Raw genomic sequence first — 24,150 nt, 5'->3', positions numbered from 1 at the left:
GCTTTACAAAGACAAAATACTGCCAATGAAACGAAAATTATATTTGGATTGGAGCCTCGTTATTATAACCGTTGACTGAAGAATATAAAGACAGTTGACCCAATGGGCTTTGGTGTGACAACCGAAAATCGTCGTGCGCTTGCGCTCCCTGAGATGTTCCAGCGGTAGAGTTGAGATCTGATTGCAGAACATCAGAGAGTTACCGATTTCGATATGATGCTGGCTACATTCACCTTCGGAGTAACACAATCTTCGCAATGGTAGGCCCAAGCCAGTACAAAGCCTGTGTGTACGTACCGACTTGTCGGCGATGAAAGAAATTAATAATAAATATTTCTTCCAAAATTCGTAGCAAAACAGTGATTTAATAATAGTACAGGTACCCGAGAGAAGAATGTATACATAGATAATGAATAATAATAGATCAGATGTAATAATGATGCGGAGACCAAAAAGTCTATACGTATGTGTGGTCCATGTACGATATTAATATATATTACATGATCCATTTACGATTAATACGTGATGCATACTATAAATTTTATAAGTTTTCCAGGAGACAAACTAGATTATCTACAATAATACGTCGATAATATAAAAATAGGAGAATTATTCATTTCGGAATGGGATTCTATTCGACACGCGCTCGGTGTATTACATTACATTAATATTCATAATTATTCCAACAACTTTTCATTTGCTCTCTCGACCTTGAATTTTCGTAGGCATAGAATCGAAACGCTGTTTTAGCTAGTCGCAAGTAAAGTATCTACGTTGGGTAGAGAAGCAGAATTGTTTTTCGAAAGGTGTTCGGAAGGGAAAAAATTCAGAGTAACTGTAATACATCAGGGATGCGCTAATTTTGATCAAGATGAAATGGATGCTCCGTATATGAGATAATATTTAACGCAATGTTCTGATTTGAAGACCTAAAAAGGTGATTGTTGGCGATTTTTTTTTTTTTGATAGGTATAGTTACAACCTAGTTTCTTAAAATTTCGAGTGTATATTAATACACAATTGAAAGGTACGAAAGAAAATTTTTATGATTCAACTGTCGCAGAACGACATCGGTATTGGCTGGCCCGTTAACTGGAGAATATTCTTTAGTCAACGGCTGACCGTCGAAGGGCCCAACAGCTTGAGTCTGGAATCGGCAGGAAAGATGGAGAGCGTATTTCTTGTATACAATGTAAGAACTAAAATCATTAAACATCATATCAAATCATACACCATACATCATACATCATCATCCGTCATACGTCACATCATACATAGCATTGAAGTTCGAAATGCAAGTTTGCATGTTCGGATATTCGGAAGTTCAGAAAGTGACAACGCCCAAAATTTTTTTTGTGTTGACGTCATCCATCTATATAGACGAAAATCAGCCAGCCGAATTCCTCAGTCCGGAAACAACCGTGCAGTAGAGCGGACGTATGAAAATCGCGTTCCGCAAATTTCAAATACCGGGTTCTCTACCTCCTGGATCCGGCGCTCCGGGTCCGCTACGTGGTGAAACTCGAATTCCAAGACAAGCGCTTCGTAATTTCTATGCTCCAGGTTCGCTACCTGGTGAAACTCGACGTCCAGGACAAGCGCTCCGTAGTTCCTGCGCTGCAGGTCCGCGCTGCCTGGTGAAACTCGAGTTCTAGGACAAGCGCTCCGTAGTTCTGACTGTCCAGGTCCTTGACCTGACGACTTTTGACCTTACGGATTATTTTCAGGTTTACAAGTTTGATTATTGGAAACGTCATGTTTTTTACTATCAAACCAGTATTCATGCTTCATATAACATGTTGAATCGAACCCAAAAACCGAACGACCAGGATCAACAAATTGTAATTGATGAGTGGTACATGACAATACCGTCGTTCCATTATAGCTAAAATTGCTGTGCGTAGTGTTTCAAATCTGTCAGCACTTAGCTGATTGTTCTGTGGTATTTTTTCACGAAATTTATTGTCATAAAATCGCAATACGTTATACCTACGTGCATGTGTAAACGTAATTTGTAGCATTATGTAGAAAAAATTTTACGGGCAGATTCGGTTTGCGTCACATGCACAAAGACAGTGTTGATTCTGTATACAATGAAGCAAATACCAGAACTTTTTGGGGAGTGATCGTGCCCCAGTCACCCCTAAAACTATGTCATCTGGTAAAACACTGACAACGAGGAAGCGAGCGTACGAGCACAAAAACCAGTTACACTAGGCATCCGACCCCGAGCAAGCTTTGGCGACAAAACTTACGCACTCCATTTTTCTTCCCAATTCGAGATTCCAGTAGCGAGGCGCTTCAATGGCCAGCTCATCACTTCGCCATTTTAAGACAATTGATGACATGAAAATTTTTTTGGTAGTTTCCAAATGTGAGTTGAAATACACTCGAAATTTTAGATAGCTTCGTTAGTTATCTCTCATTAGAAAATAAATAGACAACAATGAACGTTTCGCTTAAAAATGATCGTATTTGATTGATTTGAAGGAAAATATGTGTACTTTTCTCGATCTTTCATATGGCAGCATTTAAAGAACCCGGTTTCCACTTTGAACCGACACGAAAGATATTTTTTGTCCATTATCTGATTTTATTATTCACCTTTTTTCGGTGTTACTTGAATATTTAGTTATACAATTATTGATTGCTTTCAGTTTTCAACCATTTGTATACCATAATAATATAAATGCAATAATTATGATCAACTATTTTCATGTAAACCAATAACAAAAAGCTATGTGACTATTTGTGCACGGTGAGTATAAAATTTTTTTAATATTTAATGGTAATTGTGATTCTGTTAATCTAAACGTTTTTAAACTTGTAATGTTTATAACAAATTATTCCAATCCATTTTTGGCGCAAGCCCAAATTTTCTCATAATCTTCTTGGTAAAATGTGTTTATGAAAAAATTATATTAATCCTTACACAATATTTTTGATGTGTTCTAATACTGGAAATATTTGTTAGTATTTGAGGTATAACCCGAGGTGATAAGCGGTGGTCGTCGGACGTAGTTGAAGGTGATCAGAGGTGGTTAGAGATGGTTGCGGGTGATCAAGGTGGACGAGGATTTGTGCTAGGTGAGTGGAACATTCTTATGATATTTGATGGCAATGGTGATTGTATTTGATATTTAATTTTGCAAACTTGTCATGCTTACAATAAATTATTTCAATTCATTTTTCGCGCGAACACAATTTCAGTATATATAAATGCGCTAATGAAATTTATAATATAATTGATTAGTTGATTAATTACATTAATCCTAACACAATATTTTTGATGTGTTCTTATACTGAAAATATTTATTACTATTCCAGGTATAACCCGGGGTGGTTATCGGTGGTTGTTGGAGGTGGTCGGAGGTGGACGAGGAGGAGGACGATGAAGACGAAAAGAACAAGGTGGAGGAGGAGGACGAAGATTTGTGCTCGGTAAGTAAAAGATTTTTATAATATTTGATGGCAATTGTAAGTATATTTCATCTAAAATATTTCAAACTTGTCATGTTTACAATAAATTATGTTAATTCGATGTTCGCGAAGCACATATTCAGTAGCTATGAATGCGCTAATAAAATTTTAATAATTTTTTTATAATTTTCCCATAATCTTTTGAGCAAAATGTGTCAGTAAAATAATTATATTGATCCTTACACAATATTTTTGATTTGTTTTTATACTGAAAATATTTATCACTATTCCAGGTTTAACCCGAGGTGGTTATCGGTGGTTGTTGGAGGTGGTCGGAGGTGGACGAGGAGGAGGACGAGGAAGACGAGGAGAACAAGGTGAACAAAGAGGACAAGGATCAGTGCTCGGTGAGTAAAACATTTTTATCATATATGATGGCAATTGTAAGTATATTTCATCTGAAATATTTCAAACTTGTCATGTTTACTATAAATTATTTCAATTCATTTTTCGCGCGAGCACAAGTTCAGTGAATATGAATGCGCTAGTAAAATTTATTATATAATTGATTAGTTAATTAATTACATCAATCCTTACACAATATTGTTGATGTGTTCTTATACGGAAAATATTTATTACTATTCCAGGTATAACACGAGGTGGTTAGCGGTCGTCGTTGGAGGTGGTTTGAGGTGGTTACGGGATGGTTGCGGGTGATCGAGGATTCCAAGGTAGGCATCTTAGATTTACGAGCAAAGTCTGATTAGTACTTTGTCAATCTTGTGAGACCTATGAGATAAGTTCCTAACCAGACAAAAATATATTGAGAATTTACAGTATTTGACAACAGTGATACCTTATCGCATGGACAATGGCCCACCTCATAATCAAGCTTTAAAAGTCCTCATTAAGAGTAAGTTTTACAAGTTCTTGGTAACAGTACCAACAATTACTTAATAACTTCATTCTAAATTAATAATATGTTTTTGTTTTCAGTATTAAAGGCTATTAATGAGGATAGTCCAACGGTGCCCACATTATTAACGGACTACATATTGAAAGGTGGGTTGATTTCTTTCACCTTGTCTTGAATCCGTGCGAGATAAACACTTGTAAATTTCACGGTCCAGTTATTATCATGAGGTTGAAGTTCGTAATGTTATTCAGGCGATGAATTTTTAGAAAAACTTGGAATACAACTTCAGGATTGTCTGAAAATAAGTAAACCGTAATAAACCAAATAGTAATCATATAAAGTTATCAGTAATAAGCAATTGCGGGTAAAATATTAGCTTACTTTTGTAAATATTTATGAATATAGCCTCTATGAATGTTCATTGTTGGTGTATAAGGTCTGGCAACGTACTCCTTTTTGTAAGAGATGTTGAAGATTTTTAACATAATTATGTTTCAGTTCTGTGCCCCACCTACTGATCCACTGGAACATATCCTCCGACGTGACATCGCTCTGCTACGTATAAAGAAGAAAAGATTTATTAAGATGCAAATTGCTCCTCTCTTCTTGCCATTGTGCTTTCAGCCATTGTTGTGCTGTGTGTTTAAAATTTAGGACAGTATATAATATAGAATAACAGGTACAGCTACGAATATAGCACTACAATAAATCTTATAGAAATGAGCTCTCATTGAGATTTCTCTGTATTTATAACTCGACGCGAGAAGGCAAAAATCAATGTAATGCCATCTGTAAGGTAATTTGACTCGCGCTTGCACAACGAGAACTCGTTGGGCATTTTGCGGTGAAGTTTGAAAAATTGTTGTACAAGAAATTAAATAACTATAAAAATGGATAAAAAATATTATCTCTAATTGTGAATGTAGCTAATACAGCTTTAACCGTATATTGATTATGTTAATGATCTATTGTTACAAGATCGGAATTAGATAAGCTCTCTAAATACTCTTTTCTAGACTATTAATTTATATCACGTATATGTATACTATGATTACCCTTGCCACGTTTTATGTTGCGCTTGTGTAATTTGTATATTATTAACCTTACGTTTTACTCTATTTGCGACAAGTTGTGAGTATTTCTAATTTCTTGGCAATTATTTATGTACATGTATGTGTATATATGTATATGTATACTTATGCATGTGTATATACATATGTACACACATTTAAAACTAGATTTTTACAATAAACACAGAGGTTTTAGTATATTCACATACGGATTTCTGTGTATAGGTATACTTGAACTAAAATATCCTTATCTCTAACACGGAGTATTTCGTAATTCGCATTTGTTCTTGTAACCCAATGTCCTGCATACGATGGCAAAAATCAAGATCCAACTTAATTGAGTCTCAAAGCCCTGTTGACATAAAAGCAGCTATTTGATAGAAATTATAGTTTATAGTTTACACAGCCCATTGCATGATATTTCATTATAAATACGTATGTTTCAATGTATTTAGGAATAATTTATCAAATGTACAGAGGTCATGTGCAAATAATAAATGAATTCGACCGCAGTTTGACGTATTCATTAGAGCTTTAACAACAAATTTAAGCTTTGTTACTTCTTTTATTTCAATATGGATAATCAAAAACATTTCCGACTATTCGTACTGTGGAAGCATGGGGATTAAACCAAATGTAGCAAAAGATTAGAAACAGTGATGTAGAGTACGGGTATTTTTCTAATAATGCAAACACGTGCCGCTAGCTTAGTTTTGACATATCTAGAATACCACGCCTTGCGAATTAGCTTTCCAGACAGAGATGAATGATGAATTTTAAGGACTGCATTATCGTTGTTGAATACTCTATGCCTCGTGGAAAACGAAAATCTGTAACGATAAAATTGATGCACCGGATCATCGTCGACTTTAACTTTTGAAATGTCCTACCATTTCCGAACACCTCCAACCATCCTATTTACCTATATTACTAGATTAGCTATGATATGAAAAGAGAAGAATTATTCATTTCGAAATGGGATTCTATTCGACGCGCGCACGACGTATTTCATAACATTGATATTCCGATGTATTCCATAACATAAATATTCATAAATATTCCAACAACTTTTCATTTGCTCTCGCGATCTTGGATTTTCGTAGGCATAGAATCGAAACGCTGTTTTAGCTAGTCGCAAGTGAAGTATCTACGTTGGGTAGAGAAGCCGAATAGTTTTTCGAAAAGTGTTTGAATGGAAAAAAATTCAGAGTAACTGTAATACATCACGGATGCGCCAATTTTGATTAAGATGAAATGGATTCTCCGTACATGAGACAGTATTTAACGCAGCGTAGTGATTTAAAGACCTAAGAAGGTGACAGGAAGAGAAGGAACGAGGCTTCTTAACACTTCGAGTGTATTTTAACACACATTTGAAAGGTACGAGCAAAATTTTTCATCATCCAACTGTCGCAGAACGGCAGCGTTATCAGCTGAGCCGTTAACTGAAGGATATATCTTCAGTCAACGGCTGACCATCGAAGGGCCTGGCCGCTTGAGTATGGAATCGGCAGGAGAGATAAAGTGCGTATTTCTTGTATGAAATGTGAAAACTAAAATCATTATACATCGTATCATATTATCATACATCGTACATCATACATCATACATCATACATCATCATACATAGTATTAAAGGTCGAAACCAAAGTTCGGATGTCGGATGTTCAGAAAGTGACGTCACCAATTCAGAATCAGCTAGCCGAATTCCTCAGTCTGGAAACAACCGCGCAGTAGAGCGGACGGATGAGAGTCGCGCTCCGCAAATTTCGAGCACCGTGTTCTCAACCTCTCGGATCCCGCGCTTCGGGTCCGCTACGTATTTCGAGTACCGGGTTCTCAACCTCCCGGATCTACAATAAATTATTTCAATTCGTTTTTCGCGCAAGCCGAAATTCAGTAGCTGTCAGTCCGCTAATAAAATTTCTCGACTTCCAGGATAAGCGCTCCGTGGTTCCTGGTTCACGTTTACAATAAATTATTTCAATTCGTTTTTCGCGCAACCCCAAATTCAGTAGCTGTCACTGCGCTAATAAAATTTCTCGACTTCCAGGATAAGCGCTCCGTGGTTCCTGGTTCACGTTTACAATAAATTATTTCAATTCGTTTTCCGCGCAAGCCGAAATTCAGTAGCTGTCAGTCCGCTAATAAAATTTCTCGACTTCCGGGATAAGCGCTCCGTGGTTCCTGGTTCACGTTTACAATAAATTATTTCGATTCGTTTTTCGCGCAACCCCAAATTCGGTAGCTGTCAGTCCGCTAATAAAATTTCTCGACTTCCAGGATAAGCGCTCCGTGGTTCCTGGTTCACGTTTACAATGAATTATTTCAATTCATTTTTCGCGCAACCCCAAATTCGGTAGCTGTCAGTCCGCTAATAAAATTTCTCGACTTCCAGGATAAGCGCTCCGTGGTTCCTGGTTCACGTTTACAATAAATTATTTCAATTCGTTTTTCGCGCAAACCGCAAACCCAAATTCGGTAGCTGTCAGTCCGCTAATAAAATTTCTCGACTTCCAGGATAAGCGCTCCGTGGTTCCTGGTTCACGTTTACAATAAATTATTTCAATTCGTTTTCCGCGCAAGCCGAAATTCAGTAGCTGTCAGTCCGCTAATAAAATTTCTCGACTTCCGGGATAAGCGCTCCGTGGTTCCTGGTTCACGTTTACAATGAATTATTTCAATTCATTTTTCGCGCAACCCCAAATTCGGTAGCTGTCAGTCCGCTAATAAAATTTCTCGACTTCCAGGATAAGCGCTCTGTGGTTCCTGGTTCACGTTTACAATAAATTATTTCAATTCGTTTTTCGCGCAACCCCAAATTCGGTAGCTGTCAGTCCGCTAATAAAATTTCTCGACTTCCAGGATAAGCGCTCCGTGGTTCCTGGTTCACGTTTACAATAAATTATTTCAATTCGTTTTTCGCGCAAACCGCAACCCCATATTCGGTAGCTGTCAGTCCGCTAATAAAATTTCTCGACTTCCAGGATAAGCGCTCCGTGGTTCCTGGTTCACGTTTACAATAAATTATTTCAATTCGTTTTTCGCGCAACCCCAAATTCAGTAGCTGTCAGTCCGCTAATAAAATTTCTCGACTTCCAGGATAAGCGCTCCGTGGTTCCTGGTTCACGTTTACAATAAATTATTTCAATTCGTTTTTCGCGCAACCCCAAATTCGGTAGCTGTCAGTCCGCTAATAAAATCTCTCGACTTCCAGGATAAGCGCTCCGTGGTTCCTGGTTCACGTTTACAATAAATTATTTCAATTCGTTTTTCGCGCAACCCCAAATTCGGTAGCTGTCAGTCCGCTAATAAAATTTCTCGACTTCCAGGATAAGCGCTCCGTGGTTCCTGGTTCACGTTTACAATAAATTATTTCAATTCGTTTTCCGCGCAAGCCCGTATTCGGTAGCTGTCAGTACGCTAATAAAATTTCTATAACTTTACAATCTTCTCATAATCTTTCTGGTAGATAATGTCGATAAAAAAATTATATCAAACCTTACACATTATTTTTGATTTGTTCTTATGCTGAAAATATTTATTAGTATTCGAGGTATAACTCGAGGTGGTTAACGGTCGTCGGAGGTGGACGAGGAGGAGGACGAGGAGGACGAGGATTTCTACTGGGTGAGTAAAACACTTTTATAATATTTGATGGCAATTGTAATTATATTTCATCTGAAATATTACAAACTTGTCACGTTTACAATAAATTATTTCAATTCATTTTTCGTGCAAGCACATATTCAGTAGCTATGAATAATCTTATACAATTTATTATATTAATAATCAATTAATTAATATTCTTATAATATTTGATGGCAATTGTAATTATATTTCATCTGAAATATCACAAACTTGTCACGTTTACAATAAATTATTTCAATTCATTTTTCGTGCAAGCACATATTCAGTAGCTATGAATAATCTTATACAATTTATTACATTAATCAATAATTGATTAATTACATTAATCCTTACACAATATTTCTGATATGTTCCTATACTAAAAATATTCATTACTATTCCAGGTATTACCCTAGGTGGTCGGAGCTGGACGAGGAGGAGGACCAGGTGGACGAGGAGGAGGACGAGGTGGACGAGGAGCAGGCGGGGTGGGTCGTGGGAGAGGACCTCTCCTCTCCTCAGAGGAGGGGCGGGGGAGGGGCAGGGAAGGGGGAGAGGTGGGCGGGGAGGGGGTGGGGCAGGGAAGGGGGAGAGGTAGGCGGGGAAGGGAGGGGGAGGGGAGGGGAAGGGGCAGGGGGCGGGGAGGGGAGGGGCGGGGCGGTGGCGGGGCCGGGGGAGGGGGAGGGGGAGGGGGAGGGGGAGGGGGAGGGGGAGGGGGAGGGGGAGGGGTAGGGGGAGGGGGAGGGGGAGGGGGAGGGGGAGGGGCAGGGGGGAGGGGGAGGGGGAGGGCGGGAGGGCGGGAGGGCGGGCGGGAGGGAGGGAGGGCGGGAGGGCGGAAGGGCGGGAGGGGTGGGCGGGCGGGCGGGCGGGAGGGAGAGAGTGGAGGACGGATGTCGATGCATGATGTTAATAGAGCAGTACCGCCCCCCTACACGCCCGCCCGCCCTCCCTCCCTCCCGCCCTCCCTCCCGCCCGCCCGCCCTCCCTCCCGCCCTCCCACCCTCCCTCCCTCCCTCCCTGCCCCTCCCCCTTCCCCTCCCCCTCCCCGCCCCTCCCCCGACCCCTTCCCCGCCCCTCCCCCTCCCACCCCTTCCCCCTCCCCGCCCACCTCTCCCCCTCCCTTCCCTTCCCTTCCCCCTCCCCGCCCACCTCTCCCCCTTCCCTGCCCCTCCCCCGCCCCTCCTCTGAGGAGAGGAGAGGTCCTCTCCCACGACCCACCCCGCCTGCTCCTCGTCCACCTCGTCCTCCTCCTCGTCCACCTGGTCCTCCTCCTCGTCCAGCTCCGACCACCTGGGGTAATACCTGGAATAGTAATGAATATTTTTAGTATAGGAACATATCAAAAATATTGTGTAAGGATTAATGTAATAAATTGTATAAGATTATTCATAGCTACTGAATATGTGCTAGCACGAAAAATAAATTGAAATAATTTATTGTAAACGTGACAAGTTTGTAATATTTCAGATGAAATATAATTACAATTGCCATCAAATATTATAAGGATATCAATTAATTGATTAATAATATAATAAATTGTATAAGATTATTCATAGCTACTGAATATGTGCTTGCACGAAAAATGAATTGAAATAATTTATTGTAAACGTGACAAGTTTGTAATATTTCAGATGAAATATAATTACAATTGCCATCAAATATTATAAAAGTGTTTTACTCACCCAGCACAAATCCTCGTCCTCCTCGTCCTCCTCCTCGTCCACCTCCGACGACCGCCAACCACCTCGAGTTATACCTCGAATACTAATAAATATTTTCAGCATGAGAACAAATCAAAAATAATGTGTAAGGTTTGATATAATTTTTGTATCGATATTATCTACCAGAAAGATTATGAGAAGATTGTAAAGTTATAGAAATTTTATTAGCGTACTGACAGCTACCGAATACGGGCTTGCGCGAAAAACGAATTGAAATGATTTATTGTAAACGTGAACCAGGAACCACGGAGCGCTTATCCTGGAAGTCGAGAAATTTTATTAGCGGACTGACAGCTACCGAATTTGGGGTTGCGCGAAAAACGAATTGAAATAATTTATTGTAAACGTGAACCAGGAACCACGGAGCGCTTATCCTGGAAGTCGAGAAATTTTATTAGCGGACTGACAGCTACCGAATATGGGCTTGCGCGAAAAACGAATTGAAATAATTTATTGTAAACGTGAACCAGGAACCACGGAGCGCTTATCCTGGAAGTCGAGAAATTTTATTAGCGGACTGACAGCTACCGAATTTGGGTTTGCGGTTTGCGCGAAAAACGAATTGAAATAATTTATTGTAAACGTGAACCAGGAACCACAGAGCGCTTATCCTGGAAGTCGAGAAATTTTATTAGCGGACTGACAGCTACCGAATTTGGGGTTGCGCGAAAAATGAATTGAAATAATTCATTGTAAACGTGAACCAGGAACCACGGAGCGCTTATCCCGGAAGTCGAGAAATTTTATTAGCGGACTGACAGCTACTGAATTTCGGCTTGCGCGGAAAACGAATTGAAATAATTTATTGTAAACGTGAACCAGGAACCACGGAGCGCTTATCCTGGAAGTCGAGAAATTTTATTAGCGGACTGACAGCTACCGAATTTGGGTTTGCGGTTTGCGCGAAAAACGAATTGAAATAATTTATTGTAAACGTGAACCAGGAACCACGGAGCGCTTATCCTGGAAGTCGAGAAATTTTATTAGCGGACTGACAGCTACCGAATTTGGGGTTGCGCGAAAAATGAATTGAAATAATTCATTGTAAACGTGAACCAGGAACCACGGAGCGCTTATCCTGGAAGTCGAGAAATTTTATTAGCGGACTGACAGCTACCGAATTTGGGGTTGCGCGAAAAACGAATCGAAATAATTTATTGTAAACGTGAACCAGGAACCACGGAGCGCTTATCCTGGAAGTCGAGAAATTTTATTAGCGGACTGACAGCTACCGAATTTGGGTTTGCGGTTTGCGCGAAAAACGAATTGAAATAATTTATTGTAAACGTGAACCAGGAACCACAGAGCGCTTATCCTGGAAGTCGAGAAATTTTATTAGCGGACTGACAGCTACCGAATTTGGGGTTGCGCGAAAAACGAATTGAAATAATTTATTGTAAACGTGAACCAGGAACCACGGAGCGCTTATCCTGGAAGTCGAGAAATTTTATTAGCGGACTGACAGCTACCGAATTTGGGTTTGCGGTTTGCGCGAAAAACGAATTGAAATAATTTATTGTAAACGTGAACCAGGAACCACGGAGCGCTTATCCTGGAAGTCGAGAAATTTTATTAGCGGACTGACAGCTACCGAATTTGGGGTTGCGCGAAAAATGAATTGAAATAATTCATTGTAAACGTGAACCAGGAACCACGGAGCGCTTATCCTGGAAGTCGAGAAATTTTATTAGCGGACTGACAGCTACCGAATTTGGGGTTGCGCGAAAAATGAATTGAAATAATTCATTGTAAACGTGAACCAGGAACCACGGAGCGCTTATCCTGGAAGTCGAGAAATTTTATTAGCGGACTGACAGCTACCGAATTTGGGGTTGCGCGAAAAACGAATCGAAATAATTTATTGTAAACGTGAACCAGGAACCACGGAGCGCTTATCCCGGAAGTCGAGAAATTTTATTAGCGGACTGACAGCTACTGAATTTCGGCTTGCGCGGAAAACGAATTGAAATAATTTATTGTAAACGTGAACCAGGAACCACGGAGCGCTTATCCTGGAAGTCGAGAAATTTTATTAGCGCAGTGACAGCTACTGAATTTGGGGTTGCGCGAAAAACGAATTGAAATAATTTATTGTAAACGTGAACCAGGAACCACGGAGCGCTCATCCTGGAAGTCGAGAAATTTTATTAGCGGACTGACAGCTACTGAATTTCGGCTTGCGCGAAAAACGAATTGAAATAATTTATTGTAGATCCGGGAGGTTGAGAACCCGGTACTCGAAATACGTAGCGGACCCGAAGCGCGGGATCCGAGAGGTTGAGAACACGGTGCTCGAAATTTGCGGAGCGCGACTCTCATCCGTCCGCTCTACTGCGCGGTTGTTTCCAGACTGAGGAATTCGGCTAGCTGATTCTGAATTGGTGACGTCACTTTCTGAACATCCGACATCCGAACTTTGGTTTCGACCTTTAATACTATGTATGATGATGTATGATGTATGATGTATGATGTACGATGTATGATAATATGATACGATGTATAATGATTTTAGTTTTCACATTTCATACAAGAAATACGCACTTTATCTCTCCTGCCGATTCCATACTCAAGCGGCCAGGCCCTTCGATGGTCAGCCGTTGACTGAAGATATATCCTTCAGTTAACGGCTCAGCTGATAACGCTGCCGTTCTGCGACAGTTGGATGATGAAAAATTTTGCTCGTACCTTTCAAATGTGTGTTAAAATACACTCGAAGTGTTAAGAAGCCTCGTTCCTTCTCTTCCTGTCACCTTCTTAGGTCTTTAAATCACTACGCTGCGTTAAATACTGTCTCATGTACGGAGAATCCATTTCATCTTAATCAAAATTGGCGCATCCGTGATGTATTACAGTTACTCTGAATTTTTTTCCATTCAAACACTTTTCGAAAAACTATTCGGCTTCTCTACCCAACGTAGATACTTCACTTGCGACTAGCTAAAACAGCGTTTCGATTCTATGCCTACGAAAATCCAAGATCGCGAGAGCAAATGAAAAGTTGTTGGAATATTTATGAATATTTATGTTATGGAATACATCGGAATATCAATGTTATGAAATACGTCGTGCGCGCGTCGAATAGAATCCCATTTCGAAATGAATAATTCTTCTCTTTTCATATCATAGCTAATCTAGTAATATAGGTAAATAGGATGGTTGGAGGTGTTCGGAAATGGTAGGACATTTCAAAAGTTAAAGTCGACGATGATCCGGTGCATCAATTTTATCGTTACAGATTTTCGTTTTCCACGAGGCATAGAGTATTCAACAACGATAATGCAGTCCTTAAAATTCATCATTCATCTCTGTCTGGAAAGCTAATTCGCAAGGCGTGGTATTCTAGATATGTCAAAACTAAGCTAGCGGCACGTGTTTGCATTATTAGAAAAATACCCGTACTCTACATCACTGTTTCTAATCTTTTGCTACATTTGGTTTAATCCCCATGCTTCCACAGTACGAATAGTCGGAAATGTTTTTGATTATCCATATTGAAATAAAAGAAGTAACAAAGCTTAAATTTGTTGTTAAAGCTCTAATGAATACGTCAAACTGCGGTCGAATTCATTTATTATTTGCACATGACCTCTGTACATTTGATAAATTATTCCTAAATACATTGAAACATACGTATTTATAATGAAATATCATGCAATGGGCTGTGTAAACTATAAACTATAATTTCTATCAAATAGCTGCTTTTATGTCAACAGGGCTTTGAGACTCAATTAAGTTGGATCTTGATTTTTGCCATCGTATGCAGGACATTGGGTTACAAGAACAAATGCGAATTACGAAATACTCCGTGTTAGAGATAAGGATATTTTAGTTCAAGTATACCTATACACAGAAATCCGTATGTGAATATACTAAAACCTCTGTGTTTATTGTAAAAATCTAGTTTTAAATGTGTGTACATATGTATATACACATGCATAAGTATACATATACATATATACACATACATGTACATAAATAATTGCCAAGAAATTAGAAATACTCACAACTTGTCGCAAATAGAGTAAAACGTAAGGTTAATAATATACAAATTACACAAGCGCAACATAAAACGTGGCAAGGGTAATCATAGTATACATATACGTGATATAAATTAATAGTCTAGAAAAGAGTATTTAGAGAGCTTATCTAATTCCGATCTTGTAACAATAGATCATTAACATAATCAATATACGGTTAAAGCTGTATTAGCTACATTCACAATTAGAGATAATATTTTTTATCCATTTTTATAGTTATTTAATTTCTTGTACAACAATTTTTCAAACTTCACCGCAAAATGCCCAACGAGTTCTCGTTGTGCAAGCGCGAGTCAAATTACCTTACAGATGGCATTACATTGATTTTTGCCTTCTCGCGTCGAGTTATAAATACAGAGAAATCTCAATGAGAGCTCATTTCTATAAGATTTATTGTAGTGCTATATTCGTAGCTGTACCTGTTATTCTATATTATATACTGTCCTAAATTTTAAACACACAGCACAACAATGGCTGAAAGCACAATGGCAAGAAGAGAGGAGCAATTTGCATCTTAATAAATCTTTTCTTCTTTATACGTAGCAGAGCGATGTCACGTCGGAGGATATGTTCCAGTGGATCAGTAGGTGGGGCACAGAACTGAAACATAATTATGTTAAAAATCTTCAACATCTCTTACAAAAAGGAGTACGTTGCCAGACCTTATACACCAACAATGAACATTCATAGAGGCTATATTCATAAATATTTACAAAAGTAAGCTAATATTTTACCCGCAATTGCTTATTACTGATAACTTTATATGATTACTATTTGGTTTATTACGGTTTACTTATTTTCAGACAATCCTGAAGTTGTATTCCAAGTTTTTCTAAAAATTCATCGCCTGAATAACATTACGAACTTCAACCTCATGATAATAACTGGACCGTGAAATTTACAAGTGTTTATCTCGCACGGATTCAAGACAAGGTGAAAGAAATCAACCCACCTTTCAATATGTAGTCCGTTAATAATGTGGGCACCGTTGGACTATCCTCATTAATAGCCTTTAATACTGAAAACAAAAACATATTATTAATTTAGAATGAAGTTATTAAGTAATTGTTGGTACTGTTACCAAGAACTTGTAAAACTTACTCTTAATGAGGACTTTTAAAGCTTGATTATGAGGTGGGCCATTGTCCATGCGATAAGGTATCACTGTTGTCAAATACTGTAAATTCTCAATATATTTTTGTCTGGTTAGGAACTTATCTCATAGGTCTCACAAGATTGACAAAGTACTAATCAGACTTTGCTCGTAAATCTAAGATGCCTACCTTGGAATCCTCGATCACCCGCAACCATCCCGTAACCACCTCAAACCACCTCCAACGACGACCGCTAACCACCTCGTGTTATACCTGGAATAGTAATAAATATTTTCCGTATAAGAACACATCAACAATATTGTGTAAGGATTGATGTAATTAATTAACTAATCAATTATATAATAAATTTTACTAGCGCATTCATATTCACTGAACTTGTGCTCGCGCGAAAAATGAATTGAAATAATTTATAGTAAACATGACAAGTTTGAAATATTTCAGATGAAATATACTTACAATTGCCATCATATATGATAAAAATGTTTTACTCACCGAGCACTGATCCTTGTCCTCTTTGTTCACCTTGTTCTCCTCGTCTTCCTCGTCCTCCTCCTCGTCCACCTCCGACCACCTCCAACAACCACCGATAACCACCTCGGGTTAAACCTGGAATAGTGATAAATATTTTCAGTATAAAAACAAATCAAAAATATTGTGTAAGGATCAATATAATTATTTTACTGACACATTTTGCTCAAAAGATTATGGGAAAATTATAAAAAAATTATTAAAATTTTATTAGCGCATTCATAGCTACTGAATATGTGCTTCGCGAACATCGAATTAACATAATTTATTGTAAACATGACAAGTTTGAAATATTTTAGATGAAATATACTTACAATTGCCATCAAATATTATAAAAATCTTTTACTTACCGAGCACAAATCTTCGTCCTCCTCCTCCACCTTGTTCTTTTCGTCTTCATCGTCCTCCTCCTCGTCCACCTCCGACCACCTCCAACAACCACCGATAACCACCCCGGGTTATACCTGGAATAGTAATAAATATTTTCAGTATAAGAACACATCAAAAATATTGTGTTAGGATTAATGTAATTAATCAACTAATCAATTATATTATAAATTTCATTAGCGCATTTATATATACTGAAATTGTGTTCGCGCGAAAAATGAATTGAAATAATTTATTGTAAGCATGACAAGTTTGCAAAATTAAATATCAAATACAATCACCATTGCCATCAAATATCATAAGAATGTTCCACTCACCTAGCACAAATCCTCGTCCACCTTGATCACCCGCAACCATCTCTAACCACCTCTGATCACCTTCAACTACGTCCGACGACCACCGCTTATCACCTCGGGTTATACCTCAAATACTAACAAATATTTCCAGTATTAGAACACATCAAAAATATTGTGTAAGGATTAATATAATTTTTTCATAAACACATTTTACCAAGAAGATTATGAGAAAATTTGGGCTTGCGCCAAAAATGGATTGGAATAATTTGTTATAAACATTACAAGTTTAAAAACGTTTAGATTAACAGAATCACAATTACCATTAAATATTAAAAAAATTTTATACTCACCGTGCACAAATAGTCACATAGCTTTTTGTTATTGGTTTACATGAAAATAGTTGATCATAATTATTGCATTTATATTATTATGGTATACAAATGGTTGAAAACTGAAAGCAATCAATAATTGTATAACTAAATATTCAAGTAACACCGAAAAAAGGTGAATAATAAAATCAGATAATGGACAAAAAATATCTTTCGTGTCGGTTCAAAGTGGAAACCGGGTTCTTTAAATGCTGCCATATGAAAGATCGAGAAAAGTACACATATTTTCCTTCAAATCAATCAAATACGATCATTTTTAAGCGAAACGTTCATTGTTGTCTATTTATTTTCTAATGAGAGATAACTAACGAAGCTATCTAAAATTTCGAGTGTATTTCAACTCACATTTGGAAACTACCAAAAAAATTTTCATGTCATCAATTGTCTTAAAATGGCGAAGTGATGAGCTGGCCATTGAAGCGCCTCGCTACTGGAATCTCGAATTGGGAAGAAAAATGGAGTGCGTAAGTTTTGTCGCCAAAGCTTGCTCGGGGTCGGATGCCTAGTGTAACTGGTTTTTGTGCTCGTACGCTCGCTTCCTCGTTGTCAGTGTTTTACCAGATGACATAGTTTTAGGGGTGACTGGGGCACGATCACTCCCCAAAAAGTTCTGGTATTTGCTTCATTGTATACAGAATCAACACTGTCTTTGTGCATGTGACGCAAACCGAATCTGCCCGTAAAATTTTTTCTACATAATGCTACAAATTACGTTTACACATGCACGTAGGTATAACGTATTGCGATTTTATGACAATAAATTTCGTGAAAAAATACCACAGAACAATCAGCTAAGTGCTGACAGATTTGAAACACTACGCACAGCAATTTTAGCTATAATGGAACGACGGTATTGTCATGTACCACTCATCAATTACAATTTGTTGATCCTGGTCGTTCGGTTTTTGGGTTCGATTCAACATGTTATATGAAGCATGAATACTGGTTTGATAGTAAAAAACATGACGTTTCCAATAATCAAACTTGTAAACCTGAAAATAATCCGTAAGGTCAAAAGTCGTCAGGTCAAGGACCTGGACAGTCAGAACTACGGAGCGCTTGTCCTAGAACTCGAGTTTCACCAGGCAGCGCGGACCTGCAGCGCAGGAACTACGGAGCGCTTGTCCTGGAAGTCGAGTTCCTGCAGGTAGTCGCCGTTGAGCGCAGAAATTACGGAGCACTCGTCTTGGAAGTCAAGTTTCACCACGTAGCGGACCCGGAGCGCAGGATGCAGGAGGTTGAGAACCCGGTACTCGAAATATGCGGAGCGCGACTCTCATCCGTCCGCTCTACTGCGCGGTTGTTTCCAGACTGAGGAATTCGGCCAGCTGATTTTCGTCGTCGACAATAACTATAGATCGATGACGTCAAGAGAAACACATTTTGGGTGACGTCACTTTCTGAAAATCCGAACATCCGTCATCCAAATTTTGGTATCGAACTTTAATACTATGTATCACATGATGCATGATGCATGATGCATGATGCATGATATATGATGTATAATGTATAATGTATGATGATATGATATAATGTATAATTACAAGATCAAACAAACTCACCTGTAAGTGACGTGTGATCGGAATTATATGGAGAGCCTTGTTCGAGGATGATTACATTTGTAGAGTTACCGACAGGTGAACATTAACAACGTTTTTAGAGCTAGAAAACAACAGATAGCTGCATCTCTATGATCCCCACTGGGCAGCAGCGTTCCCGACTTGTTATATTTTTCAGAGCTTTGTGTTTAGAGCAAATAAAAGGAAAAATAGTCACAGGTTGTTCTAAGATGATTACGGGGAATTAATTATTATTTAATAATAGGGTGTAATTGGGATGGGAATGTAATCATCTTCGAACGAGGCTCACCATATAAATCCGATCGAACGTCACTTACAGGTAAGTTCATGTGATCTTGTAATTATATCACGAGTCTCGTTCTCGAGATTATATTTGTAGATGTTCAGAAAATGTGATATTTTCTTCTTTTGTTCACACTGTATTTTTTTTTTTTTTTTAGGTAAGGTTCTGAGACCAACTAAGTAGGAACATGTTGAGGATTATCTGTACGAGACTCGATCAAAGAGAGCACAAAACTGTCGCTGGCTGCCTGGATCGGTTGATTGTAAAACCAGGCAAAAACCTTTCAGCCCTGAGTCCAACCCGCCGTCCTTCGGATGATGCCTACATCTACGCCGTTTCTGAAATCTGCAAATAACGATGCGTGCCTGGCTCTGTAGCCCGAGAATACTGCTGTATTTACACCCGCTTTCTGTATGAAGGCTCTTATCCACCGACTAATTGTCTGGGCGCCTACTGGTTTATAAGGTCTCTTCATCTCGAGTTTTTTACAGTCTCCTTTCAATCTTTCCGTAAAGTTGACGTTGTCTAACAACGCCATAGCTGTGCATAAGACAGGTCGATTGTTAAAGAACGGCAAGACCAGGCTTGGTTTAAATCGACCCGGCCGAGAAGTCTTAATCAGATCCGGAATTTCCATTGCATTGCCTGCCGAGGACACTGAAATGTTATCGATATCAATCAGCTCAAAAGTCTGAAGCCTGTGGGCTGTAATCAGAGCCAATAGCGTTGCTGTTTTTTCGGCCATTTGTTGACTTGTGAGCGAGCACTCGGGTTGCAAGGATTCAATCAAGTCGAGGACCGGTTCTGTGTCCCAAGTACTCTCGTATTTGGTCTTTGAAGGTTGATTTCTATAGATACCACGGAAGAAACGGCTAATGATCGGGTTATCCGAGATGCTATGTGACAAAATGAGTGATATGCGGATCTGGCAGTGTTCAGCGAACCACATCGTGCTCCCTCTTGAAACTTCCTGGATAAGAACCGGAGCACCTGTTTGACTGTGGCTCCGAATTTATCGTAGTGGTGCTATCTGCAAAATTCCCACCAGCTTCTTAGGCAACTATTATATTGTTTTAAGGTTGATTCCAATAAAGAATCTACTAGAACGTCGATCGCCTCTTCTGGAGCGTCCTTGTTTGCGAAGGCTCTTCTGATAATACTCCGACTACCAGGGTAAGATTCTTCGCCATCGGATGACCCAGGGTTCTGCAAGATGACAATAATAAATCAGGGTTAGGTTTGAATTCTATTAACTTCTTAGTCAAAAGTGACACGAACAACGGGTACCACGCCTGTGTAGGCCAGTGTGGCACTGCAAGAGTGCCCGTAGCGCGGTCCAGGATTATCTTTCTTAAAACTCTGGCAACCAGCGCAAACGGGGGAAAAGCATAGAAATTCATACCACCCCACGAGATCAAGAAGGCATCAACCGCCGTGACTTCGGGGCTTTGATAACGCGTACAAAACCTAACACACTCCTTCTTTATTCTCGAGGCAAATAGTTCTGTGTCATGTGGACCAAACACTTATATGATTTTGCGGAATACGAAATCCTCCAACTCCCATTACGTATCAATATTATCTATTCTAGATACTGCATCCGCCTCGATGTTTTGCTTCGAGGGTATCTAGGATGCAAAGGCCCAGAGCTGTCTGACTTTGCACCACTGCCAAAACTCCCGTGTTGATTTGTTTAGACTCAGCACCTGGGTACCCCCCAGTCTGTTAATATAGGAGATGGCCGTCGTATTGTCCATACGCAACAAAATCTCGCAGCTGCGCAGATTGGCAGCGAAACTTTTCAACGCAAGGAAGGCTGTTAACAGCTCGAGATGGTTTATATGCCAAGTACGCTCCTCCGCGCTCCAAAACCCGTGTGTACTCGCGTCCCCACACTGAGCACCCCATCCCGTAAGTTAAGCATCTAAGCTGATTCCTAATTTATACAGGGACGTGCGGATGGGATTCCAATTTCTTTCTACATTGATCTTCCATCAGGTAAGATCTTCTTCCAGCCAAGACTTCACAGTCATCTTTGCGTCGTAATTGCCGTTCTTCAAAATCAGAGCAGTTAGTTTCTCTGTCTCCAGCCTTTTACAGTATAACCAGCCGTAGGCGACTGCCGGACAGGAAGCCACTAACACTCCTACCAGATGCGCGAATTCCCGGATTTTACATTCCAAACCTACGGGGAACTTGCTGATCGTCTGTGAAGTCGCTGATCTTTTATGATCAGTCAATTCTAACGCGTATTCTTGTGAGTCCAAAATAAAGCTCAAGAATTTAAATATTCTACTCGGTTCAGTGCAACAATTTTTATTGTTTATTACGAACCCCAGGTCATTCAGCAGCCTAACCGACGCCTGTATATTAGTCGTGCATGACTCTCGCGAAAGGCCAAAACATAACAGATCGTCCAAGTAAATTGTTGGCAGAAAACCTTTTGCGCGTAGTACATTCATCACTGCTTTCATCACCTTGGTGAAGACCAGTGGTGCTGTGCAAAGACCGAAAGGTAGACACGTAAACTCATATATCTGGCCCTCGAAACTGAATCTCAAGAATTTTCGGCTCTGGCGATCCACTGGTAGCAAGAAATAGGCATCTTTTATATGTAGCGTTGCCATGAAAGCGCCTGGCGACAATAAAGCTATGGCCAATCTTATGTCCTCCATTTTAAAATGTCCTGGAGGTAGAAACTGATTTAGCCGCTTAAGGTTGAATATAAATCTACTGGATCCCTCTGATTTTGGTAGAATGAAGTACGTTGATAGAAACTGGCCTTCACACGGTGTACATGGCTCAATTGCACCCTTTTGTAACAATTTGCTTACCTCTGTTCTTAATTGAACAGAATTTTCCTTCGATCTCGGAGCTTCAGATGGTACCCGCGATTGTGACGGGGTGAATGAAAATTTCAACTTAGAACCGTTTATGTAGCCAAGAACAACCGGGTCCCGGGTTATGAGTTTCCAATTCTCCGAAAACTAACTTAGTCGGCCAGCTTGAACACTTACCTCTACTTCCTCTGATACGTCGACCGATATCCCGAGCGGCTGTGCTGAATGATCGCGATTCTGCGTATAGCGATTCTGATTCGGATTCTGTTGGCCCCTGAACTTCTGAGGTTGCGGATGCTTTGCGTATGGCTTTTGTTGGTTTGTTGTTGTTGGCCCGTCTGCTTGAACCTCACAGACAGGCCCCTCCAGTTTCCCTGATTCGTCTTCTGGTTGAGTTTCTTCTGCTTTGCGGCGGGTTTAACGATATCCTTACTCGCCTTTTCGATCGCTTTGGCACTCCTAATATTTTCTGTGAACGCTGTACCGTATAACCACTCGTCCGGTATAGCTGCCTCCGGAGTTGATTTGAAGGATTTATTCAACAGTAGCGTGATCAAAGCTTTTCGAGTTACTGAATGTTGGTTAAAGACATCAGTCATTAACTATCCGGCATCGCACAAATATTCAATGAGCGCAAGACGGTCTACACCGTCCTCAGGGTTTCCTATCAGCATTGAGATTGCCGGACCTAGGGCCGCGAGCACTGAACCCACAGTATGGTCGGTATGGTCGAAGTGAGTATCACGTTTAGCAGCGATCTCTGACAGCAAAGCCGTTACCTCGTGGTTCATTTTTGGCGCTTCCATACCACAAGGGCCGATGCGAGAGTATTTCTCTACCAGATCTTTCCTCAGGTCGGGTGAAAGTCCCTTCGTCACCCAAATCTTCCAACGTGTAACCAAATCGGGGTGGAAATCCGCAATATCGTCCATAGCAGCTGATGGATCGTCACCAAGCATCCCTAGTATCTATTCGTCAAGCGCCGGGGAGTTTATGTCTGGTGTTTGTGAATTACCTGCCAGGGACTCGGCGACACTGTGGTCATTCAGTGAGGCACTATGGCCTGTGTTGCTGACACTATGTTCATTAGTTGCGACACTATGGTCGAAGAGCGATCGCTTGTTGCGTTCGTCCCCATCCAGTGGAACGCTCCTGACACTGGAAAGAAGTGAAGTAGCCTTTGAGCCGCTCGACAGATAGCTGTCAACGCGCTTTCGCAACATGGCGTCCCATGCCTCCTTTCCGGTCCGACGCTTCAGTTTCTTCTGAAGCTTACGCCACTTATGAGACATGTCTTCTTGGTCGTCATTCGAGCGCCTCCTCTTCCTCGTCTTCCCCATTATCTTTAGTTGGAGTTTTTCACCACTCCGCGATATTACTCAATAACGAAAATGCAGGATCTAGCCCGATACGTCTGAATGATTCAGCACAACGAAACAATATGACGAATCGGGAACGCTGAAATTTGGCAGTGGCGCGAAGCGAGGCACTTGTGGATCTATGCTTCGTACATTGCGTCAAAAAAAGCACAGAAGCCGATAGAGGTTCTCGAGTTCGAAACTTCAGCTGAAGCTTTCGATCGAATCGTTAGTCATTGGGGTACGTTCCAAATTGATCTATTCGCATCGCGGAATAATGCGAAGTGTTAAAGTTTTTGTTGTTATCATCGCGATCCAGATACCTGGATTGGAAAGATTTGAATGTTTATGCCTTCGTACCTTTTTCGATGATTTTATGAGCAATTAGAAAAATTATATCGGATCAAGCACAGAGTATAGTGGTGGTACCAGACTGGTATACACAGTCTTGGTATTCTCTATTCACTTCCCTTTTAATGAAACCATCTATGGTTTTTGAACCATCTTCATACCTACTTCTTTCACTTTTAGACTGATGCCTCACCCTCTTGCCAACAAGTTATCACTGATTATCTGAAAA

General features: G+C 39.9%; 1 protein-coding gene and 3 long non-coding RNA genes across 6 annotated transcripts in view; 2 read left to right on the top strand and 2 right to left on the bottom strand.

Annotated features, from left to right (window-relative positions):
- The first annotated feature begins 1,488 nt into the window (after positions 1–1,488).
- On the top strand, positions 1,489–3,365 carry LOC124294933. The gene is made up of 3 exons (XR_006904826.1): positions 1,489–2,758; positions 2,975–3,087; positions 3,328–3,365. It is a non-coding gene; the product is annotated as an uncharacterized LOC124294933 (long non-coding RNA).
- Positions 3,366–3,759: 394 nt separating this feature from the next.
- LOC124294932 lies at positions 3,760–4,893 on the top strand. Its single transcript, XR_006904825.1, has 5 exons — positions 3,760–3,827; positions 4,068–4,151; positions 4,258–4,333; positions 4,417–4,482; positions 4,835–4,893. It is a non-coding gene; the product is annotated as an uncharacterized LOC124294932 (long non-coding RNA).
- A 10,442-nt stretch (positions 4,894–15,335) lies between these two features.
- On the bottom strand, positions 15,336–18,726 carry LOC124293994. The gene is made up of 5 exons (XR_006903861.1): positions 17,471–18,726; positions 16,078–16,161; positions 15,896–15,971; positions 15,747–15,812; positions 15,336–15,394 (listed from the first exon to the last, which is right to left on the bottom strand). It is a non-coding gene; the product is annotated as an uncharacterized LOC124293994 (long non-coding RNA).
- An 84-nt stretch (positions 18,727–18,810) lies between these two features.
- Positions 18,811–24,150, bottom strand: part of LOC124293993 — a 73,202-nt gene continuing 67,862 nt past the window's right edge. For all 3 annotated transcript variants that reach the window (XR_006903860.1, XM_046737260.1, XM_046737255.1), the window contains one exon: positions 18,811–20,578. Coding sequence is in view for 2 of the 3 variants with exons in the window: in XM_046737260.1 (XP_046593216.1) it covers positions 19,656–20,321 (666 nt within the window). In the remaining variant the exon portion in view is untranslated. The remainder of the gene's footprint in view (positions 20,579–24,150) is intronic.

Source organism: Neodiprion lecontei, chromosome 1 (assembly GCF_021901455.1).
Source record: "Neodiprion lecontei isolate iyNeoLeco1 chromosome 1, iyNeoLeco1.1, whole genome shotgun sequence".
NCBI lineage: Eukaryota > Metazoa > Arthropoda > Insecta > Hymenoptera > Diprionidae > Neodiprion > Neodiprion lecontei.
Note: the sequence above shows the minus strand (reverse complement) of the source record. Positions and strands in the feature narration are given on the sequence as shown.